General features: G+C 34.2%; 1 protein-coding gene across 1 annotated transcript in view; it reads right to left on the bottom strand.

Moving 5' to 3' along the window:
• LOC149737475 (cytoplasmic dynein 1 heavy chain 1-like) overlaps positions 1-18,780 on the bottom strand; it is a 56,015-nt gene that overhangs the window by 28,219 nt on the left and 9,016 nt on the right. The window contains exons 19-46 of the mRNA XM_089875526.1: positions 18,554-18,733; positions 18,049-18,185; positions 17,269-17,433; positions 16,656-16,730; positions 16,099-16,221; positions 15,549-15,650; positions 15,017-15,187; positions 14,395-14,541; positions 13,831-14,030; positions 12,991-13,189; positions 12,194-12,418; positions 11,540-11,653; positions 11,130-11,225; positions 10,394-10,540; positions 9,724-9,809; positions 9,335-9,449; positions 8,963-9,102; positions 8,316-8,481; positions 7,630-7,763; positions 7,031-7,173; positions 6,476-6,618; positions 5,941-6,119; positions 5,325-5,481; positions 4,492-4,842; positions 3,813-4,058; positions 3,113-3,293; positions 2,553-2,737; positions 283-537 (exon numbers count right to left, since the gene is read on the bottom strand). Of these exons, the coding sequence (XP_089731652.1) occupies positions 283-537; positions 2,553-2,737; positions 3,113-3,293; positions 3,813-4,058; positions 4,492-4,842; positions 5,325-5,481; positions 5,941-6,119; positions 6,476-6,618; positions 7,031-7,173; positions 7,630-7,763; positions 8,316-8,481; positions 8,963-9,102; positions 9,335-9,449; positions 9,724-9,809; positions 10,394-10,540; positions 11,130-11,225; positions 11,540-11,653; positions 12,194-12,418; positions 12,991-13,189; positions 13,831-14,030; positions 14,395-14,541; positions 15,017-15,187; positions 15,549-15,650; positions 16,099-16,221; positions 16,656-16,730; positions 17,269-17,433; positions 18,049-18,185; positions 18,554-18,733 (4,562 nt within the window). The remainder of the gene's footprint in view (positions 1-282; positions 538-2,552; positions 2,738-3,112; positions 3,294-3,812; positions 4,059-4,491; positions 4,843-5,324; positions 5,482-5,940; positions 6,120-6,475; positions 6,619-7,030; positions 7,174-7,629; positions 7,764-8,315; positions 8,482-8,962; positions 9,103-9,334; positions 9,450-9,723; positions 9,810-10,393; positions 10,541-11,129; positions 11,226-11,539; positions 11,654-12,193; positions 12,419-12,990; positions 13,190-13,830; positions 14,031-14,394; positions 14,542-15,016; positions 15,188-15,548; positions 15,651-16,098; positions 16,222-16,655; positions 16,731-17,268; positions 17,434-18,048; positions 18,186-18,553; positions 18,734-18,780) is intronic.

The following is an 18,780-nucleotide window of genomic DNA, read 5'->3' on the forward strand; positions in this document are numbered from 1 at the left end:
TTCTTTAAAAGTTCTTCGTTTACTACTAAATGGGACGAAAAAATAGAGCTAAAAAGTGTCCCATCTTCCCCCACCCTACTGTATAATAAAAAGTTACATTTTTACCAGAGGCTCTATTTGCCTCAATATAATATAGTAGGGTGGGTCATGAGAATACATTTTTATAATTCTTTTAGTTTTCTTTGTTTACTACCAAATGGGATGAGAAAATAGAACACAAAGGTGTCCCATCTTGCCCCACCCTACTATAACAATATAAATATATAACTAAACTTTCCATACCTGCACTTCAAACATGACTCTCACACATGGAGGCAACGCTAATCTTTCACCGTTAGGTAAAGTAAGCAGTTGATTATCGTCCAACACGGAGTTAAGATTCTCCACCCACTCGGGGTCAACGTCCCCATCGAATATGATCCAGTGTCGTCGTCCCAACTCCCCTCGCACGTTATCTATGACTTGCCTCAATATGGAGGTGAACAAACCATCGGTCCACTCGCGTGTGTTCGGGTCAAGGGTGCCGTACAATTGCTCCTGCAAAGTTGGATAATCGTGTTAGGATAATGAACACGCATTTGCGTTTGAAAACTTTTGTTATTTAAAAATCTAGTGTTTTATTTGCGTTTAAAAAGCATGTAGGCATTTAAAAAGTTGTGTGTTTTCTATGTTTAAATAACACTTGAAAGAGATGTAAGGTAAAGGACAAACGGTCTTTTGTTATTTTAAAAACTTCTTTTTGCTAAAGAATTATGTCAATTGTCAAACTTTCGTTAGACATTTTTTTTACGAGGAAAATGTAGGTGAATGCTTGCATAGTAATGAAGTAATGAATACTTTTGTAAAACAAGAAAGCCACACTCGTATGTGCCATACAGATGCTCCTGCATTTAAACAGCCTATGTGCATTTAAAGAGTTGGATTTTCTGGATTAATTTTTTTTATTTGGAAAGCTTTTGCTTTAAATGTTGCATTAAATATACTTGATGCATTTCACAAAATACTTGATGCATTTCTGTTTGTATTGTTTTGTTGTTGTTTTGCAATCTGCATGCATTTATGTTACCAACATATAATTTTATTTGACTATTATAAGATTTAAGGTGAAGATGAAATGGTCAACAAAACTGACTTAACAGTAGTACATACATACCTATATATATATATATATACCAATATACATTGGCGTAGAGTTTTGCAATTGCGTGGGAGTGCGGCAAACACGCAAAGACAATTTAATTGGGATGTATCTTAACGCAATAGTTAAACCTTCTATGTGACAGGAACACTTATCGCAATGTAACATCGTTTAATTTGCAAGTGTAATATCGCTCAATATTTTAGTTGTCTGGAATTTATTTACTTCGCAGGCTGCGTAACAAATCGTATAATGAAAACTTAACAAAAGTTACCTATTCGTGCAGTTCTGACGTAACAAACAGCTTTATTTTATCATAACTCCGGCATTTATACGGGCAAGAGACATTCGCAATTGTGACGTAACATAAATAGCTATTTCGCAATAATAGGAAATGTGACGAATGCGTATTACGTGAGCAATATAAACCAGTATTTCGACACGTGTATGTTCGGGAATTAATTGCAAACCAGGCATTCTTAAACCACCACTAAGTTCCCGGTAATTTCAAAAGAGGAAGTTGGTTGTCGGTAGAAAAGAAAGTGTTGGTTGCTATAAACTGCGGTCGGTGTCTCGGTGATCGCCGATAAGTTTTATAGTATTATAAACTAGCTTTTGTTAATAATTTGTATGCTGACCAAACACAGTTTGAGAAGTATGGTACATGAAACTGTGCCGTATTTATATCAGGAGAGCTGTTTTTTATGCTTTGATCGGAAAAAAAAACGAAACTAGATTGACATTTTTTAATTATCAAGACCGCGCGAGGAATCGTTGGTTATAGCCAAAAAACACTGTCAGTGGGGCAACAGAAGAAAATTCGTTAAAATATAAGTAAAAAAACTAAAACACCACTGCGAATTTAGTATTTTTAACACGATTTTAATTCGTAAAACACATTGGTGTAAGCAAAACGCATGCGTCTACGATTTACGAAACTTCCAGATAAATTTAAATACGAATCAGTATCGGCCGTATTTTTGTTTTTTTACATGCCTGACGCACATTCGCAACTCGCAATCAAGTAAACTAAACATTGCTATTCTAAATACTCCAATATCCCATACGTATTACGCGATTGTCTTGTCTCGCACACGTAATAATGCTAGTTAATCCACGGTTCCTTTGTTTCTGATTGGTCAATCAGAGAGGTGTAAAATGGGCGTGATTTGGGGCATATTTACAAACAATACGATGTTATGTTGTAATAATCATGTTTGCGCAAATATAAGTCAAGTTTTAACACATTTCTTTAGGAATTAATGTCATCGTCGAAACATTTTACGCACGTGCAGTAGCCGTGCATTTAACAGGAGTAGCGAATTCGTAAATTGGCAGGAGTGCGTCGCACTCCCGCACGCCCGTACTCTACGCCAGTGCCAATATATACATACTACTAAACTGAATACCCCACCTTGGTGACAGCTTTAGGATCAATGATATACGAAACACCTTCAATTCCTTCCAATCGTTCAAGAGCTTTCAGTAAAACTTTCCAAGCCATTGATTTACCCGATCCACTTGGTCCCACCATCATCAAGCCATGGTTGATGAGAGATACTTGGTAGAGTTGGATCACTTTATCCACCCATGCACTTCCTACATGGGGAAATAGATATAAAAATGTATATGTTGTTGCCGCCGGTGGTGCAGCCATAAAAAATAGGGGTTAAATAACTTTTTTCAGGTGTATATAAGTAGGAAACAAATTTTATGGTATTTGTGTGATCTTAAAAGGACTGTTGTTTCGACTGCCTTATGCAAGACAGTAGGATTTCTCATTAAGTGTGGTATCAAAGGACACATACGTCAAAAGTGACAAGGATCACAACTTGTACCCCCTGACCACTAGGCTACAGGTAGGCACGCTAACCACTATGCCACAGCACTACCAATACTAAAGCCTATATGGATCTCTATGTGGACCATGGATAGAAGATTCAGAACATATCAACGCAAACATAAACACTCCACCTGTTTCCCCATCTTCCCCATACACAAGGAACATCTCTTTACAAACTTCTTTGATTTCTTTCCTCAAAGACTCCATCTTCTCTTGTCTGAAGCAGATATTGGGAAAGACATCACTAAGAAGGCTGTGAAGCAATGGGATGTCTTCAGCCACAAGTTTGGGTAGCATTGTCTCCATGATGCTCTGGTGGAATAACATGATTCATGGCGGCATTCACAAATTTCTATTTTATTCTACATGAGTAAGGTCTTATGGCACATCTTGGGACCTGAGATTTAAGCCAGAGTTGCCTCATTACCCTAACACTCAGGTCCCAGGGTGCTACAACCCATTAGTGGTCACTGGGTTGGAGCAATGTCCGTGTCTATGTAAAATAACTCGTTTAAATGTTGCACTTAATCAATAAGCTAGATTTGTTTTTATGAATGCGGCTCTAACTAACCCTGTTTCCACTGTGGTTTTAAAATGGCTCTGATAGCTGTAGAATTACCACAGTTATCCGAGTAAACTACACAATCATATAAACCAGAACTTATTTAATGAGCAATTCGCAGTTTGGCTGTTCAAGAGCAAGACCTATGATTGCTTAAATTTATAAGCCTGTTATAATAGATTCATCAATCTTTTAAGAATTGTTCTTATACTAATTCTTTGGAGTATATGAATATATGTATATGATTTTAACATTATGGTTAATTCTACCTGAATTAGAATCTCTTGCTCGGGAAGACTTTCAGCGATGGCTGCTTCATTCACCTCTTCCCCGTTCTGACGCTTGATTCTCTTCACTTCTTGTATTCGATCACGTTTTACGAAACCCGCCGACACAAGAACATACTTGAGCGCACGAAGACCAAACTCATAATGGGATTGACTGCTTAGTTGTTCACTGCATAACTTGAACAAGGGAACCACTTTGCTGGCCAACTTCTCAGCTGTTCTGAACCCCTGTAGAAATAAGTTAATTAGGTATTTCAATTCTATATGAGTGAGGCCCTACAGTGGACACCTGACATGCCAGGTGGTCTGATATTTAGGCCAGAGTTAGCTCATTACCCCAACACTGTATATGCACATTCTATATGGGTGAGGACCTACAGCGTACCAGACCATGGGATCTGAGATTTAGGTGATAGTTGGCCCATCACCCCTTAAAGTGTGCTACAACTCATTAGTTAGTACAGGGTTGGAGCAAAGTCCATCAAGTATCTTGCCAAAAGGACAGTTATTATTTAAATATATGCAATTAGCTAAAGCCATAATGTAAATTTAAGGAGACTTTTCCTAAGTTGTATAACCGTTTACCCATACTATAGGTCATAGGTATTAACATAGAAAATATAATTAATACTCTAGATTTAAACTTATAATATATACATACTTGTGAATACAGCATAACTTGTGCAATAAGTTGCCTGTCAGGTTTCGTCATCGCCAGTGATCGGAACAATTTCTTCAAGTTATCGGGCAAGTTAGAGCGGCCGGCATAACCAGGGTTCATAGTGATAAATATTGCCATCTCCGAGCTCACTTTAACTTGTTTACCAAGTAATTCAGCATGAACAGGTTTGCTCTTATCTCTGTCAGGATCCGAGTGAAGCCTCAGTGCTTCTTGTATAAGTTGGATTTGTTGCGATACAGCCGACAACATTCGCTCTTCAAGTCGGTTGAACTCGTCAAAACAACCCCATGCACCGACTTGGCAGAGTCCGACAAATATGCGACCCATTGCCTGTTGGTTTGACAAAATATCTATGTGTTATATGCATAGGAAGATTTATATTTTTACATAATTATAGGTCAGATATAAAAGACTTGTGCTTACGGCAAGACCTTGTTTGACAACAAATATACAACTCAAGGTTAGTTTGACAATCCTATGTCAATACATGTTTATATATAGCTGCAACATATATGAGATTATGGTTAAAAAGTTTATTTGCCACCCATTTAAAAACTTTTCATAACATAAAGAACTAACGTGTGGTTAGTGCGCCTATAGCCCAGTGGATAGGGTGTTTATATGTCGTTAGACAAGATACTTAAATGTAATGTTGGTCCTTTAAGATCACTAACAAGAAATTTCCGAAGAATATTTCAGACTGAGAAAAAGCTAATTTTAGCTCTGTTTTGCTGTCAAGCATACATGTACACTTGTTTTAAAAAATAAAAATAGCCATTTTAACATGCTCTTATTTTGAACCAATATTTCACCTGGAAATCAAATGTCTCATCACAATTGAACACCAAGACGAAACGACCAAGTTGGTTCCCAAGAGCCTTCACTGTCTCAGTTTTCCCCGTGCCAGCCGGTCCGAATGGTGAACCACCCAATCTACCTTCTAGAGCTTGTGTCATGGTAAGGTAGCACCTGGTGAACAACGGGTGGGGGTTTGAAAAAAAATTATGAATAAATTTAATGAAACCCATAAAAATGGGTGTTATTGGGAAATGAGCTACCTTTAAACGAAATTCCATGGTACCTGGCTGTAGAACCTAATGTATGGCTGATAATTTGGACAACCCATCAGTGACCACTAGGTTGGAGCAATTGCCGTTAAGTGTCTTGCCCAAGGACACTTACGCCCACAATGGTGCCAGCGTCAAGCATTGAACCCAATACCTCTGGGTGACAGGCAGGCGCGCTAACCACTATGCCACGGTGCCGGGCTGACTGGATTTTGATTTTCTTTGAATAATATACTGATGATGCCATTTTAGGCAAAATATAAATTTCCCCAGAATACAATTCGTTAGAACTGATTTTTGACTGTTACATTTTTGTATCATTTATTCGACATAAAGCAGTATAATATAAATGTATGTTCACCTATCAGTGAGAGGTGTTTGTACCAGCTTGTCTTGAACACCAAGGTATTCAAACCCATATTGGAACGAAGCATTAGCCATGTGTATGCTAAGTTGGTGGAAAACATCAGTTTGACGTGGATCGTAGTAGAATCGCATTTGCATTAACCATAAAAAGTCTCGAGGACTGGATATTTTCGCCTGAAATGGATTTGTAAAAAAATTATGAACTTTGTAGAAAATGTTTAAATTCTATAAGAAACAGTTAGGATGTCTAAATGTTTTTTTAGAAAATTTTAAAATTGTTGCAAGAAAAAAACATTATTTTATAAAAAGAATTTTCCAAGGTTATAAATTTGGTAAAAAGTATGCAATTGTTTAAAAAAAATAAGAAAAATTTATGTAAATGTTAAGAAAAGCACATGAAAAATATTGAATTTTTGTATAAAAAAAATTGAAAGAAAAGAGTTCTATCACATAGGTTGGGTAAAAAAAGGATTCAAGTAAAATTTTTTAAAGTTTAGCATTAATTTATGTACAAAACGTTATCAACCTACATTGGCAAGCACACGAGTAGTATCTCGCTGATGAACTAACTCAGTTATAAGATGTTCCAACTTCTTCCTTCTCACAGCAGGTTGTTCATGCAACACAGAGTTAGCAAGGACATTCAATGTGTCTTCTACACCAAGTAGAACCTCTGGAATAAAGAAATAATGTTTGAGCATTTGTGGGACACATTATGTCCATTTCATTTTTTGTTTTAGAAAGAGATAAATAAAAAGCTCTGTTAATATGTTATGCTGCCTTGCGATTTGAATTAAAAATGACACATGTTTTAGTATTCAGCATTACCAGGTATCCTTTGGTTAAATGAATAAGGAAATTATTTTGTCTTTTACATGATAATAAAATAACTAATAATTCGAACCTTGTTCGCAAATAACAAAACACAAAACGTATTGTTTGTGTTTTTAGAAACACTATAAATTACAAACTGTGGCCTAACAGCTTAATAAAAGCTTTTGAAAATTACTAATATGCTATACTAGAGACTTTATTGCTAACCCCAATACAGTAAAACAACTTTAATAACACAACACCAAACTTACTGTTGATATTTTCAGGGATACTGTTCGAATGAAGAACTTTCTCCAAAGCTTCGGACCAAGCTATCTGAGCCGATAGAATAACAATCTGTCCCTGGTAGCTGTCCATCCACTCCATGTATTTGGTGTGGTTTACTTCATCGTCTCTGTTATATGAATGAATAAATAAATGTAATGTAGCGGTTGCAGAATGTTGTATTGCGAGCGGTAACCTAAGAGGGCGAATGAACTTAAGACGCGGTATTTATACGGAAGATAAACGTGAGAAAAAGGCACTCGTGTAAGCGTCGGCGCACACACACGTGGCGGGCCGCCACAGTAACTTATTTATCAACTTGTGTTGTATTGTTGCATTAACCTCCCTGATGAAGTCAATGGCGGAATATATTAGTCGTTTTCTATTCTGATGTAGCTGGGTGAAGTCTTACAGCATTGCATCAGGCCCGAGATTTAGAAAAAAGTTGGCTTAATAAATAGAGAGTCTTACCCAAGGACACAGACTAATAAAGCTAACAGCATCAACTTTGTTGCCTTTATCTTTGGGTTAAAAAAACTCAAAATAACATAAAAAATAAACAATATTATTGCTCCACAATTGTTACCTGAAAGCAAACAGATGATTGACAGATGAAGAAAGTAGTTTGGCGAGAGTTTCCTTCATTTCCTTCTCAACCAACGCAAGCCATTCATTAATCTTGGGATTCTTGGCAATGTTGACTGGTGTCTTGTATTCAACCTGGATGTTATGATTAATAAGTTAGGATAGCTTAGTGTGTGTGTTACTGGGTTCTATTTTGAAAGGACATATTTTTTTAAAACTATATGTAGTATGTTTTTATTTTATCATATATTGGAAAAAAAATTAATAAAAAACTCAAAAAAATGTACAGTAAAACAAATTTCTTAAAAACATATATATTCTGTTTTTATTCTATCATTTTTAGAGAAAAATTTAAAACAAGAGAAAAACCAAAAATATGTACAGTAAAACAGATACATAATATACAACAACTGGTAGCAACAACAAACAACATAACTATCATAATATGTTATAACTGGCAATACACCCGGCAGCAACAACACATACATAGCATATTATGCCTAATAGCAACAACATAATACATAACATATTACACCTAATAGCAACAATATAGTATATTACGCCAACAGCAACAGCACATACATAACAAATAACACCTAGTAACAACAAAATACACATAATATAATTACACCCGGCAGCAAAAACAGAGAAAACAACCCAAAAAACAGCAAACCAAACCCAGCTTACTTCCTCAGCTTCCTTGGAGGATATTCCCGTCACCAGCGAATCATCATCTTCCAGTTGTAACGTGGTGATACCGGCGAACATCTTCTTGAAATGTTTTTGAAGTTTCGGAATACTTTTGCTGTTCCCGATGATCTCAAGTAAATCTTCATCTCCAACAAAGTAAAATCTGACAAAAGATATTTTATTAATTTTTCGGAAAAAAAGAAGATTTTGTACAGTATAGTATTACACTTGAATTATATTAAAAAAACTAACTAGAGTGAAAAAAAATAATTATTTCAAATAAATAAAATAGGCTTTTCCTTTTTTACTACAAAAATGTTTGTACTTTGTAATGGAAAGAAAGCAAATAATAACGTACTACTCCAAGATAAATAAATGAAAATAACCATAAAACAAAGCTTGTTATTAGAAGGGAAGATGAAACCAGATTATTCAAAACTATATATGTAAGTTCCTTGGGATTTTTAGAACCCAACACCCAGGGTGCTACAACCCGTTCAGTGACCACTGAGTTAGAGAAAGTGTGTTGCCCAAGGACACATACACCTGTCAGTATTAAGCATCAAACCCAGTATTCTTTGGTTACAATGCAATCGGCTAACCACTAAAATTTAACATTTCAATCCAACATAGGAAGAACAAACCTTGGGAAAGATGATCGCTCTCTTTCCAAATATTCTCCAAGAGCTTTTTGAACTTTACCCAACAGATCAGCAAGTCGTTCTAATGATCGTTGGTTGCCGGGTATGTTTAGTACATCAAGCACATAGGGGGAACGAGCGACCTGGAATATACAGGGTTTTTAGTTTTATTTAAATTGACTTTTCACTTTTTTTTTTAAATACAGTTTTTTATATATTTTAAAAAACAAATTTTGTTTTAACCTTTTTAAAAACTATTATAGGTATGGGTAATAACAAAAAAATTCTTGGCACATCTAAGCAATTATTCAGTATGATAAAGCCAGCTGAAATACAATCTACAACATTCTCATACGAAAATTAAAAATCCCAAACCTTTTTCATGAGCTGCAGAAACTCTGAAGAAATGGAAGCAAACCTCTGCGATTCCACTGGTAGCAGGTGGGGTATGTCAGCACTACCACTGAATATTCCTTCAAGATATACCCATCTGGTGTGTAATACATTGGTTAATATAAATTTAACAATGAGGCCATAGTGGCCAAACTTGAGGTGGAAGGCCCACCTTGGATTTTTCTGCATTGCATTAATAGGTAGTAATGGGATCAAATTAGTTACATAAAAATGGGTGTCACTCTGCAGTTTAAAAAGTTTTACACCTATAAAAATGTCCGGTAAACGTAAAAAAAGATTTTTTGGTGTAAAAAAATGTCATAACTGAAATACCAGTTATAGAACTAAATATATATTAACATGCAGGCTACCTTCTTTGAACATCAATCCACACGTCAAACAAAGCAAGAATTCGGTTCAATTTTTCCTCCCAAGCTGATGCCTCCTCCTCAAATACCTGGTGCATAATGTTTAATTATACCAATTGTACAAGTAATTTAGATAAACAGTGTTTATTAAACACAAAATAATAAAATTTTTAGTGGTCACATCTGGTACATAATTTTTAATAATCCTAATTGTACAAGTACTTAATATAAAGACAAAATAATATCAGCTTGAATGTTCAAACATATGTTACAAATTCTCTTACAATAGAAAGCGGGTTTATTAAAGAAAGCGAAGTGACAAGTGACAACTAATAAGAAAGGTTTGAACGGTCACACTTGTTGCAAAATATTTGATAATTCAAATTCTACAATTAATTTACAAAAAGGTGTTCATTAAACACAAAAATGAAAGCCTAAGTGGCAGCCATTGTAAAACAGTAAAGTAGTCATTCATGTTTTGTGATCTATTTCTGAAAAAAGTGTTTTGTGATCTATTTCTGGAGAAAAAAAAATTTGCCAAACAAAAATTCTACTGAAGTGATACCTATTAAGGAAACCTATTTAGTATTTATGCAAAAAAGATTAAAAAGACGAACAAGCCATAACAATATTTAATATCAGATACCTAAAAAATCACTTATCCCACACTAACCTTGTAGTAAGGACTTAGCTTCATAGCCATTACTGAGTTGATATGATCTTTTACTTTAGTGAATAACTCATCCCAACCACGAATCAAACGACATTTATTTTGGTAGTTGATCAATTCAAGTTCATAAGATTGCCATTGCTCGCGCACCTGGTAAGTTAATAAGGGTGTAATTAAGAAATTGAAATAACGACATTGCCTTTACTTGTGCGTTTAAGGAGTTATAGATTTTAGGGTCTTGGCACAGAACATTTAAATTGTCAGAAATTTTTACAGCATATTTTTTTAATTTTGTTCATACAGTATTGATTGTCTTTTTTTTATCCTCGCATTAAAGGTTAATTTCAGAGTTGCAACAATTTATTATATTACGCACCGTATGGCTGAAAATTTGGACAACCTATAAGTGACCATTGGGTTGGAGCATTTAAAAATATCCTGAAGTATCTTGCAATTCTTGCCTAAAACAAACAGGCCCACAATGGTGGCGGCATCGAGCCTTGAACCCAATATCCTCTAGTTAAAAAGCCAAGAGTCCCATTGCTAACTTCAATTAGGTTATAGCTACTATTGAAGTCTTATTGTAAATGTGCTTGCCAATAAATATAGTTAAAGAACTCTGGTATAAAACAGAAATGAATAAACTACCACAGGGTAGTAAAAGCACCACTGTGTGGTTTCTTAAATATTTCGACAAAGTGACTTTCTAAAATAAGTAGAATGAAATATATAAACAAACCTGGGAAAGATATTGCTCCAGTGCCATCTCACCTTGTGCTACCATTAACACATCACGCACTATTTGTTCGTTCTTTAATAAATCTATCCCCCACACCTACAAATATAATATAAATATAAAACTATCTAATATTATAATAATAACTTAAATATTAAACTATCTCAGGGCAGGAACGGTAAACCAATGGCAAAGTATTCTGTTGCCAGGACAGTTAAGTTTAAACTGTTATGTGAAATTTGTAGATTAAAAAGTCAGTTGGTTTAGCTTTTGCTTGCAAGTACTGAAATGTAAACAATTAAACATTTGATACCAAACTTAATCTTGACTAGGGTTTACATATCTAATTGGCTCATACTCCAAATTAATATCACGAATGTGCCTATGGAATCATGCAATACAAACATACATACCTGTCCCAATGTAAGATCATTAAGCACCCAAGCGACTCTCATTTGTTTCATCAGTTGCTTCCAATGCCTTTCTTTAACAGAACTCCCTTTCAATTCAACCACCATCCAGTTTACCTGTGTAATACAAAAGTATTTAGCATGCAACTATAGCTATTATATCACATAGTATTAGTGTTACCTAGTTAGTAATTATAGTAAAGTGTGGAAAGCTGGGCACTTTTTTATTTATTCTATTTTCTCTTCCCATCCGGTAGTAAACAAACAACATTTAAAGAATTATAAAACCATATTCTCACGACTCCCATAGACCGTTGTTAATTGTTTAAAACACGATCAGGATATTTGGGTATTATGTGCTAAAGGTGTCCTGTCTTACTCCACAGTACTACATTACTACATGAATGGGTACCTGAGAATCATAACATATGTTTTATTCTATACACCCCTTGCCAGCTTGAGTTACTACTTCTGGCTTTTTGATAGTAATATCATTTAGTATGACCAAAGGTTTGGATTAACCCAATAGGAACAACTAAGTTTGAGCAATTGCTCTTAAGTGTTTTGGAGCCCTACATGCCATTCACTACTAATGCAGTTTCATAACTTATGCTATTTTATTAACAATGCCATACAGCTATATATTTGAACAAATACCTTGAGATAACTCTTTATAGTCTTGTTAATATGTTCGTATGATGAATATTGACGCAACCTTGCAGGGAAAGCCTTCATTTGCTCCATATGCGTTTCAAGTGCTTGTCGTAACTTCCTAGGGTTGACAGACAACCATGGTTGGTCCTTCACTTGCTCAATTCCTTCCCAAACTTTAGATAATTCGCTCCAAACTTCTTTCAAGTCTGTGAGTTCCTCAACAGCAACCTGAAGGTAACAATAAAAAATCAAGAAATAGAAAAGGAATTCTGTTCTATATTGGTTAGGTTAAAAATAAAGTGAAAATGGAAAAAAGAAAATAAAAAAGATGATGATATTTATTTCATTCTATTTTATATGGGAAAGGTCCTACATCAAGAAATCTGGGATTTAGGCCTGAGTTGGCCCATTTACCCCATCATGTAATAAGAAATGGTATCTATGTTTGACAACAACAAATTCAAGCAGACATAAGGGGGGAAGTAGCTAAGGGTGAGACATTGTATGGGTTAGAAGCTATTGGTTAAAAGTTGGGATTTTACACTCAACTGTTGGCTTTCAATTTTACCTTGCATGGTTTAATACACAACCTCAAACTTGCGAATTTGAATTAAAAACGTAAAATCAAGTAAAATTTAATAAATGAAGTAATATGTTTTTATTGTTTGGGAAAGATTAAATTAAGGAATAGGAAATAGGTTTTTTTTTTTAAATAATTTAATTAATACGGTTTTATTATTTAAGAAATATGAATTAAATGGAATATAGAAAAATGTTTTTTGATAAGACATATAAAGCACCTGCACTCTTTCTTCTGATGGGCTTACACCACCATCTGTGAGTTCCAATGCTTCCTTTGCTTTCATCAAGTTACTTCTATCATCTTGCAAGCGTTGAAACTTGCCTTCAAATATCGCGAGTGATTTCAAAGCATCTTCTGGATTCAAGCTTCCACCAACCGGCTTTCCACGATCCCAATCTGACAGCAACTCGCTTGATCTGAAATAAACAAATAATTAATTAAACAACACCAATTATTAATATCACTAACTTGAGAGTAAGGATCGGTGCCACCAAAACGTAACAGACAATAATCAAGTCTAACCAACAAATAAGAAATATTTAAACAAAAAATCAAATAAAAATAAAATAAATATTAATATGCATAGGTGTAAAGATCTGGTGCTACGAAAATGTAAGAGACATGATTGAGCCAACAAATTGTAAGTGGCAACGTCAGTCTCTTAATCAAATAGAATCTTTGGCTGTGAAACGACTTAATTGTTGTTTTGGACTAACAAGTATTAAGCAAACAGAACTAACTTTACTTTCAAATAACACCCACAAGCATCTGCTGTATAAATCGATTCCAAACATTTGGCTGTGAGCAACACCTTGTCATTAACCATCCACCTAATTACTTAATACAAAAAATAGCCTGTCAAGAAATGTTACTTAACCCTTTTATATATTCATAGACACCCAACACTCGAAAGCGTCTGCTGTAAAAAAAACGATTCAAACGCTGGCTGAAAGCAACATTTTGCCATCAACCATTCGGGGAAACGACAGTCTTTGTAGTTTTTTTATTTGTGCCTATTTAGGTTAACTTGCGTTAATTTGTGTTTACTATCTCATACCTTTGTTCCACAACTCTATCTTCTGAAACAATTTTCATTTGAAGACTCGCGACTTGGTTTTGTATTGAAACTTCTTTTCTCTTCATAATATCCTGAAACGCCGTCCATTCACCTTCTATGTTTTCTACATGCAGCCATGATGGGGGAAACTGGTATCTATGTTTCTCCAATAATCGCTGGCCTTCTCTGTAGGTGTCAACCTGTATAATGGGTTAATATTGCATAAGAGGGTTTATACAGATATACAGTGGATTTGAAACTGTCTTTATCTATTCCAGGGAAGCACCTAGTTAAGGGATAATATTGTATGACAGAGAAAGAACATTCAAGTACGTATAAAAATTAACATGATTTCAAAGTATGATACAAAGAATATGTTTTATTTATCTCTTCCAATATGGTAGCGAAAATTAAATTAGTTAAAAGTTAAAACAACGAACAGAAGTGAATTAGCAGCAAAATTGTATTTGTAAAAAAACAACTTTTCCGGGAAGAGATTTAAACCATTTTTCCAATAGAGATCAAGACATGTTAATGGTGTTTCTATTTAAACCATAAGTTTACCTGCTTTTCCCATGTCTTCATATTACGTTTAAGAGCTTGTACATTAGTGATAACGGACACAGCATCTGAGGTGTTTGAAGTATCTATAGATGATTGTTCAAGCTCGCTACGAGATTTTCCAATCTTGCCATGGAAGGTTGCCATTTCCTTTGTTCGGAATATATTATAAAATTAGAATATTGCAAATATGCAAATTTTATCTAAATTTTATTTTACTGTTATAATTTAATGCACTGGCTTAATATTCATCACTTAAAACCAATTTCAGATTTATAGTTTTCTTTGTATGGGATAGAAAAACAGATAAAATAATCAGAGTATGACTTTTGCACATACACGTTTATTTATAGAAAAACAGATAAATAATCACAGAGTATGCCTTTTGCACATACACGTTTATTTAAGTTGGTTCCATGTTTTAAGATTTTTTAAAGATATTAACCATCCAATCTAAACATTAAATAAAAAAAAAATGGTTTTGGTTTGTTTGAATAGAAATAGGTTTATATGGAAGAGAAACAAAAAGTTTCAGCTTTTTATGCTTGTAAGTTTATCTAATTTTGATATAATTTGCTGACATTAATATAAAAGTTCAAAACACTCCAACATAATTTAATATTACCTGCCCAATAAGATGTCCAAACCTTGACAGCACATCTTTATGCCACGAATCATATTTAAGGTTGACTTTTGCTTGAACCTTGCCATACTCAATAACAATGGGGCCGAAATGTTTACAGTTTTCCAGCGTATCAAATGTTGCACGCCGTCTACGAATTTCGACCAAAAGTTCCTGAAAAGTTTTTACATTTTTAGTGTTTTTATTGTTTGTATACGTTATTGTTATTGTGAAAAAATACCACAAGAATAATCACCCGCAAGGTTACATATGTGGTAGTAGTAGGCGTGAAGTATGTAAAAACACATATTATCTTGCGATTTGGAAATATGCTCATCATTGCACTATCACTGTTTATTTTACAGACATTTTTGTGAGTTATTAAATTGTTAGGCAGTTATACTACCCCTGCGAACCCTTTTTTTTAAAAACAAAAGTAAATGGAGCAAATCTGGCCTTAATTCTATGCCCTCGCCCAAATAGAATCAATAAATTAATAAATAACATTAGGATTCTACAATATGTTCAACCCTACCTGCCAGGTGTTGATGTTATTACCAAGCTTCTCATACAAACGTTCAGATTGAAGATCCCACAGGTTCTGGTATTGTAACCACTGCTTCACATAATCCGAAACCTGGCATAACATATTGTTATTTAATCTATAATTATGGTAAACTAAACTTGGACATATAAACTGTACAATGTTTGTAACTGCCATACCAAAAACATTTTTACTTTTATGTCCCATTGATCATTCATACCAAGTGCCAAGTGGTAAAGTAGATATTAAGCATTAAACATATGTGCACAGTAATCTGTATTCATAAATGTCAGTTTATATTAATAATATTATCAATCACTGTTTAATACAAGCACACTTATGTATCACCATTAACAATATTTTCACTTTCTCTGTACACAAAATAAAATATTTTTTTTAGAAGAAATATTTCTTTTTTTTTATAAGAAAAAATATATATAACTTTAATAAAAAAATTAGCTTATAAAAATATAACTCTATTATAAATATTGGCTTTTAAAAATATACTTCATTAAAAATATTACTTGATTAGAAGTTTTACCTTTGTATATAATCCTTGAATCGCTTCAAAACATCGGTTTAATGGAATCGGGCCCGACGGCATCTTTGTTAAACATTCACGATAATATAATTCCTTATCTGTGACACGTTGTTCAACTCCAACCTTGTAATGTTATTAACGAATTAAAATATGAATAGTTGAGCTTGATTTGTTGGGAAGTCATATTATAATGTATCTCAGCTTCCTAAAGTTCATGACCACATTTTAGACTCATAAGACCTATGTTCCTTTGCATCAAAAAATCTAGAAAAGCACGACAGTGGTTGGGGGTATAACTAGCAGCGGTGTACTAGTTACGCATTCATAACTTTGTAGGTCATTTAATTTTTGTATTTTTTGTGGAATTACCGGGTTTAAGCAATTACCATTAAGTGTCTTGCTAAAAGAGACATTCACCTACAATGGTTGCAGTATCAAGCCTCACTAGAGCCAAGTACTCCAGCAGCTGTGCCATGGTGCTGGATCCCAAATTACTTCATCAATATAGTTTAATTGAGTTTTCCCATAAACTACAATATAAGAAACATTTTATTCACCTGGTATCTTGTGCTCAATATCCGTGGTAATCTAAGAACGTTGTTTTGCCATGCATGCAAATCATGGATCAGTTCCTAAGGAAAATGCATGTATATGTAAGTATATACATATTATATACAGTAGGGTGGGGAAAGATGGGACACCTTCAGCATGTGATATCCAAACAACCTGATCGTGTTTTAAACGATTAACAACGGTCTATAGACATTGTGGTGATATGGTTTTATAATTCTTCGAATGTTCTTTGTCTAGTACCACATATGAAGGGAAAATAAAATAAATAGTTGTCCCATCTTGCCCGTTTCTACTATATATGACTGTATATATATACTTGTTCATATACCATAATAAAAGAAATATAAAAACACACCACATAAATATATTAAAAACATTTTATATTATAATCAACTACAGAAAGTATGCAATGTTTTTGCACTTGGTAAGATTAAGTTAGGGCACCCTCTATTAAACATGCAGTCTACAGACTTTTATAGTGCAGAAAATGTTTGGTATGCATGCCTACTCTGCCAGTCTGCCACCCCTGGTTTGACGCCCAAAGTAGCATATTTATTACATACATCTATATATATTTGACAAAGACACAAAGTTTACCTTAAGCACCATATTAGTATTGGGATGTGCGTATATCACTTGGTTCTTCACTCTCATTTCAAACACAAGTTGTTTTTGTTTGGGATCGCCGCCAAACTGTATTTTAAGCACGTCTGTTTCCTCGGTTTGTTCACCATCAGCTTTCACATCCTTCTTGCACAAAGCCTGGTGAGAATTAGAAATATTAAACATATGTTGTAAATATCCAAACTTTGTTACAATAATCACATAACGTCAAAAACCAGAAAAAATTAAGTGGGGTCAACCACGCTTAAAGGGCATTTTTTGCATATTGTAAACACCATTGCTTTTTACATTGTTTTCACCTCTAATAATTCTAATTCTGCAATACTATTGTTTTCACCTAACCACACAATATTAATAAAGACAACCTGAAAGGACATCGAAACATCGGTTAGCAAAATTCTTGACGAAAGATCCAAAATACAAGTTTCACAATCACTAAATATATACCTCAGTCAGCAATACTACAATTGAATGCCACTTGCTATATTGCAGTGCATTTGTTTAGGTATATATTTATACATATAGTACTGTGGGAGAAGATGGGACACCTTTAGTACTTACTATTCAAATATCCTGATCAAGTTTTAAACAAAAAACAACGGTCTATGGGAGGCGTGAGAAGCTGGTTTTATATTTCTTCGAATGTTCTTTGTTTACTACTAAATGAAGCGAGAAAATAGAATGAAAAGGTGTCCAATCTTCCCCCACCCTACTATATATATAAATATGCTTTAAACCCAGATCCCAACCCACCATGATCCAAGCATTCAACGCAGCCTCCAATCTTTCAGCCAACTTTTTCTCCACACTTTCATCCAGGTTCTTCACCCACAGTGCAAGGTTGGAGTAAGATTGAAGGTTCAAATCATCAACAAACTTCTGGATGTGACCTTTATATAGAGTATGTTAATTTGAGTGGTTATGTATTTTAGTAAATAGTCATTTTTTTATTGTACTGTATTGCTGATAAATGAAAAATGTCTAAAGTTTTAAAATATAGCAATTCTGTAATTATGATCTTAATGGATCAACATTTTCCAACCCTGGATTTTACAACTACCTCATAGCATATATTCTTATTCTTACCAAATTTAAACATAATTTAATTCCTTGTCAGCATACATAATTAACAAGCATACCAATTTTCCACAAAACTTTATAAAAAAAGTCTAAAAGCTTGGATAGAAAACACAAAAACAATTCTTCACTGATTAGTTTAAACAAAATAATGAATAATAATAAATTAACATTAGAATACCAATGATTTCAGCAAAAGCTTGGTATCCATAATGACAAGTATCCAACAATCTTGTTTCATTCGAAATGGCTGAATCCATCTCGAGAAGATCTTCAACACGTTCCTCAAAGTTGAACACGTGCTCAGCAAACTTTTGTACATAAGGATCAAGTTTGTACGACTCCCATACTAACTGCACACCTGAGAACAAAAGGTAACATATTTTATCAGTGGCGGAACCAGAAGGG

This window comes from Ciona robusta, chromosome 3, assembly GCF_009617815.1.
Source record: "Ciona robusta chromosome 3, ASM961781v2".
Lineage (NCBI taxonomy): Eukaryota > Metazoa > Chordata > Ascidiacea > Phlebobranchia > Cionidae > Ciona > Ciona robusta.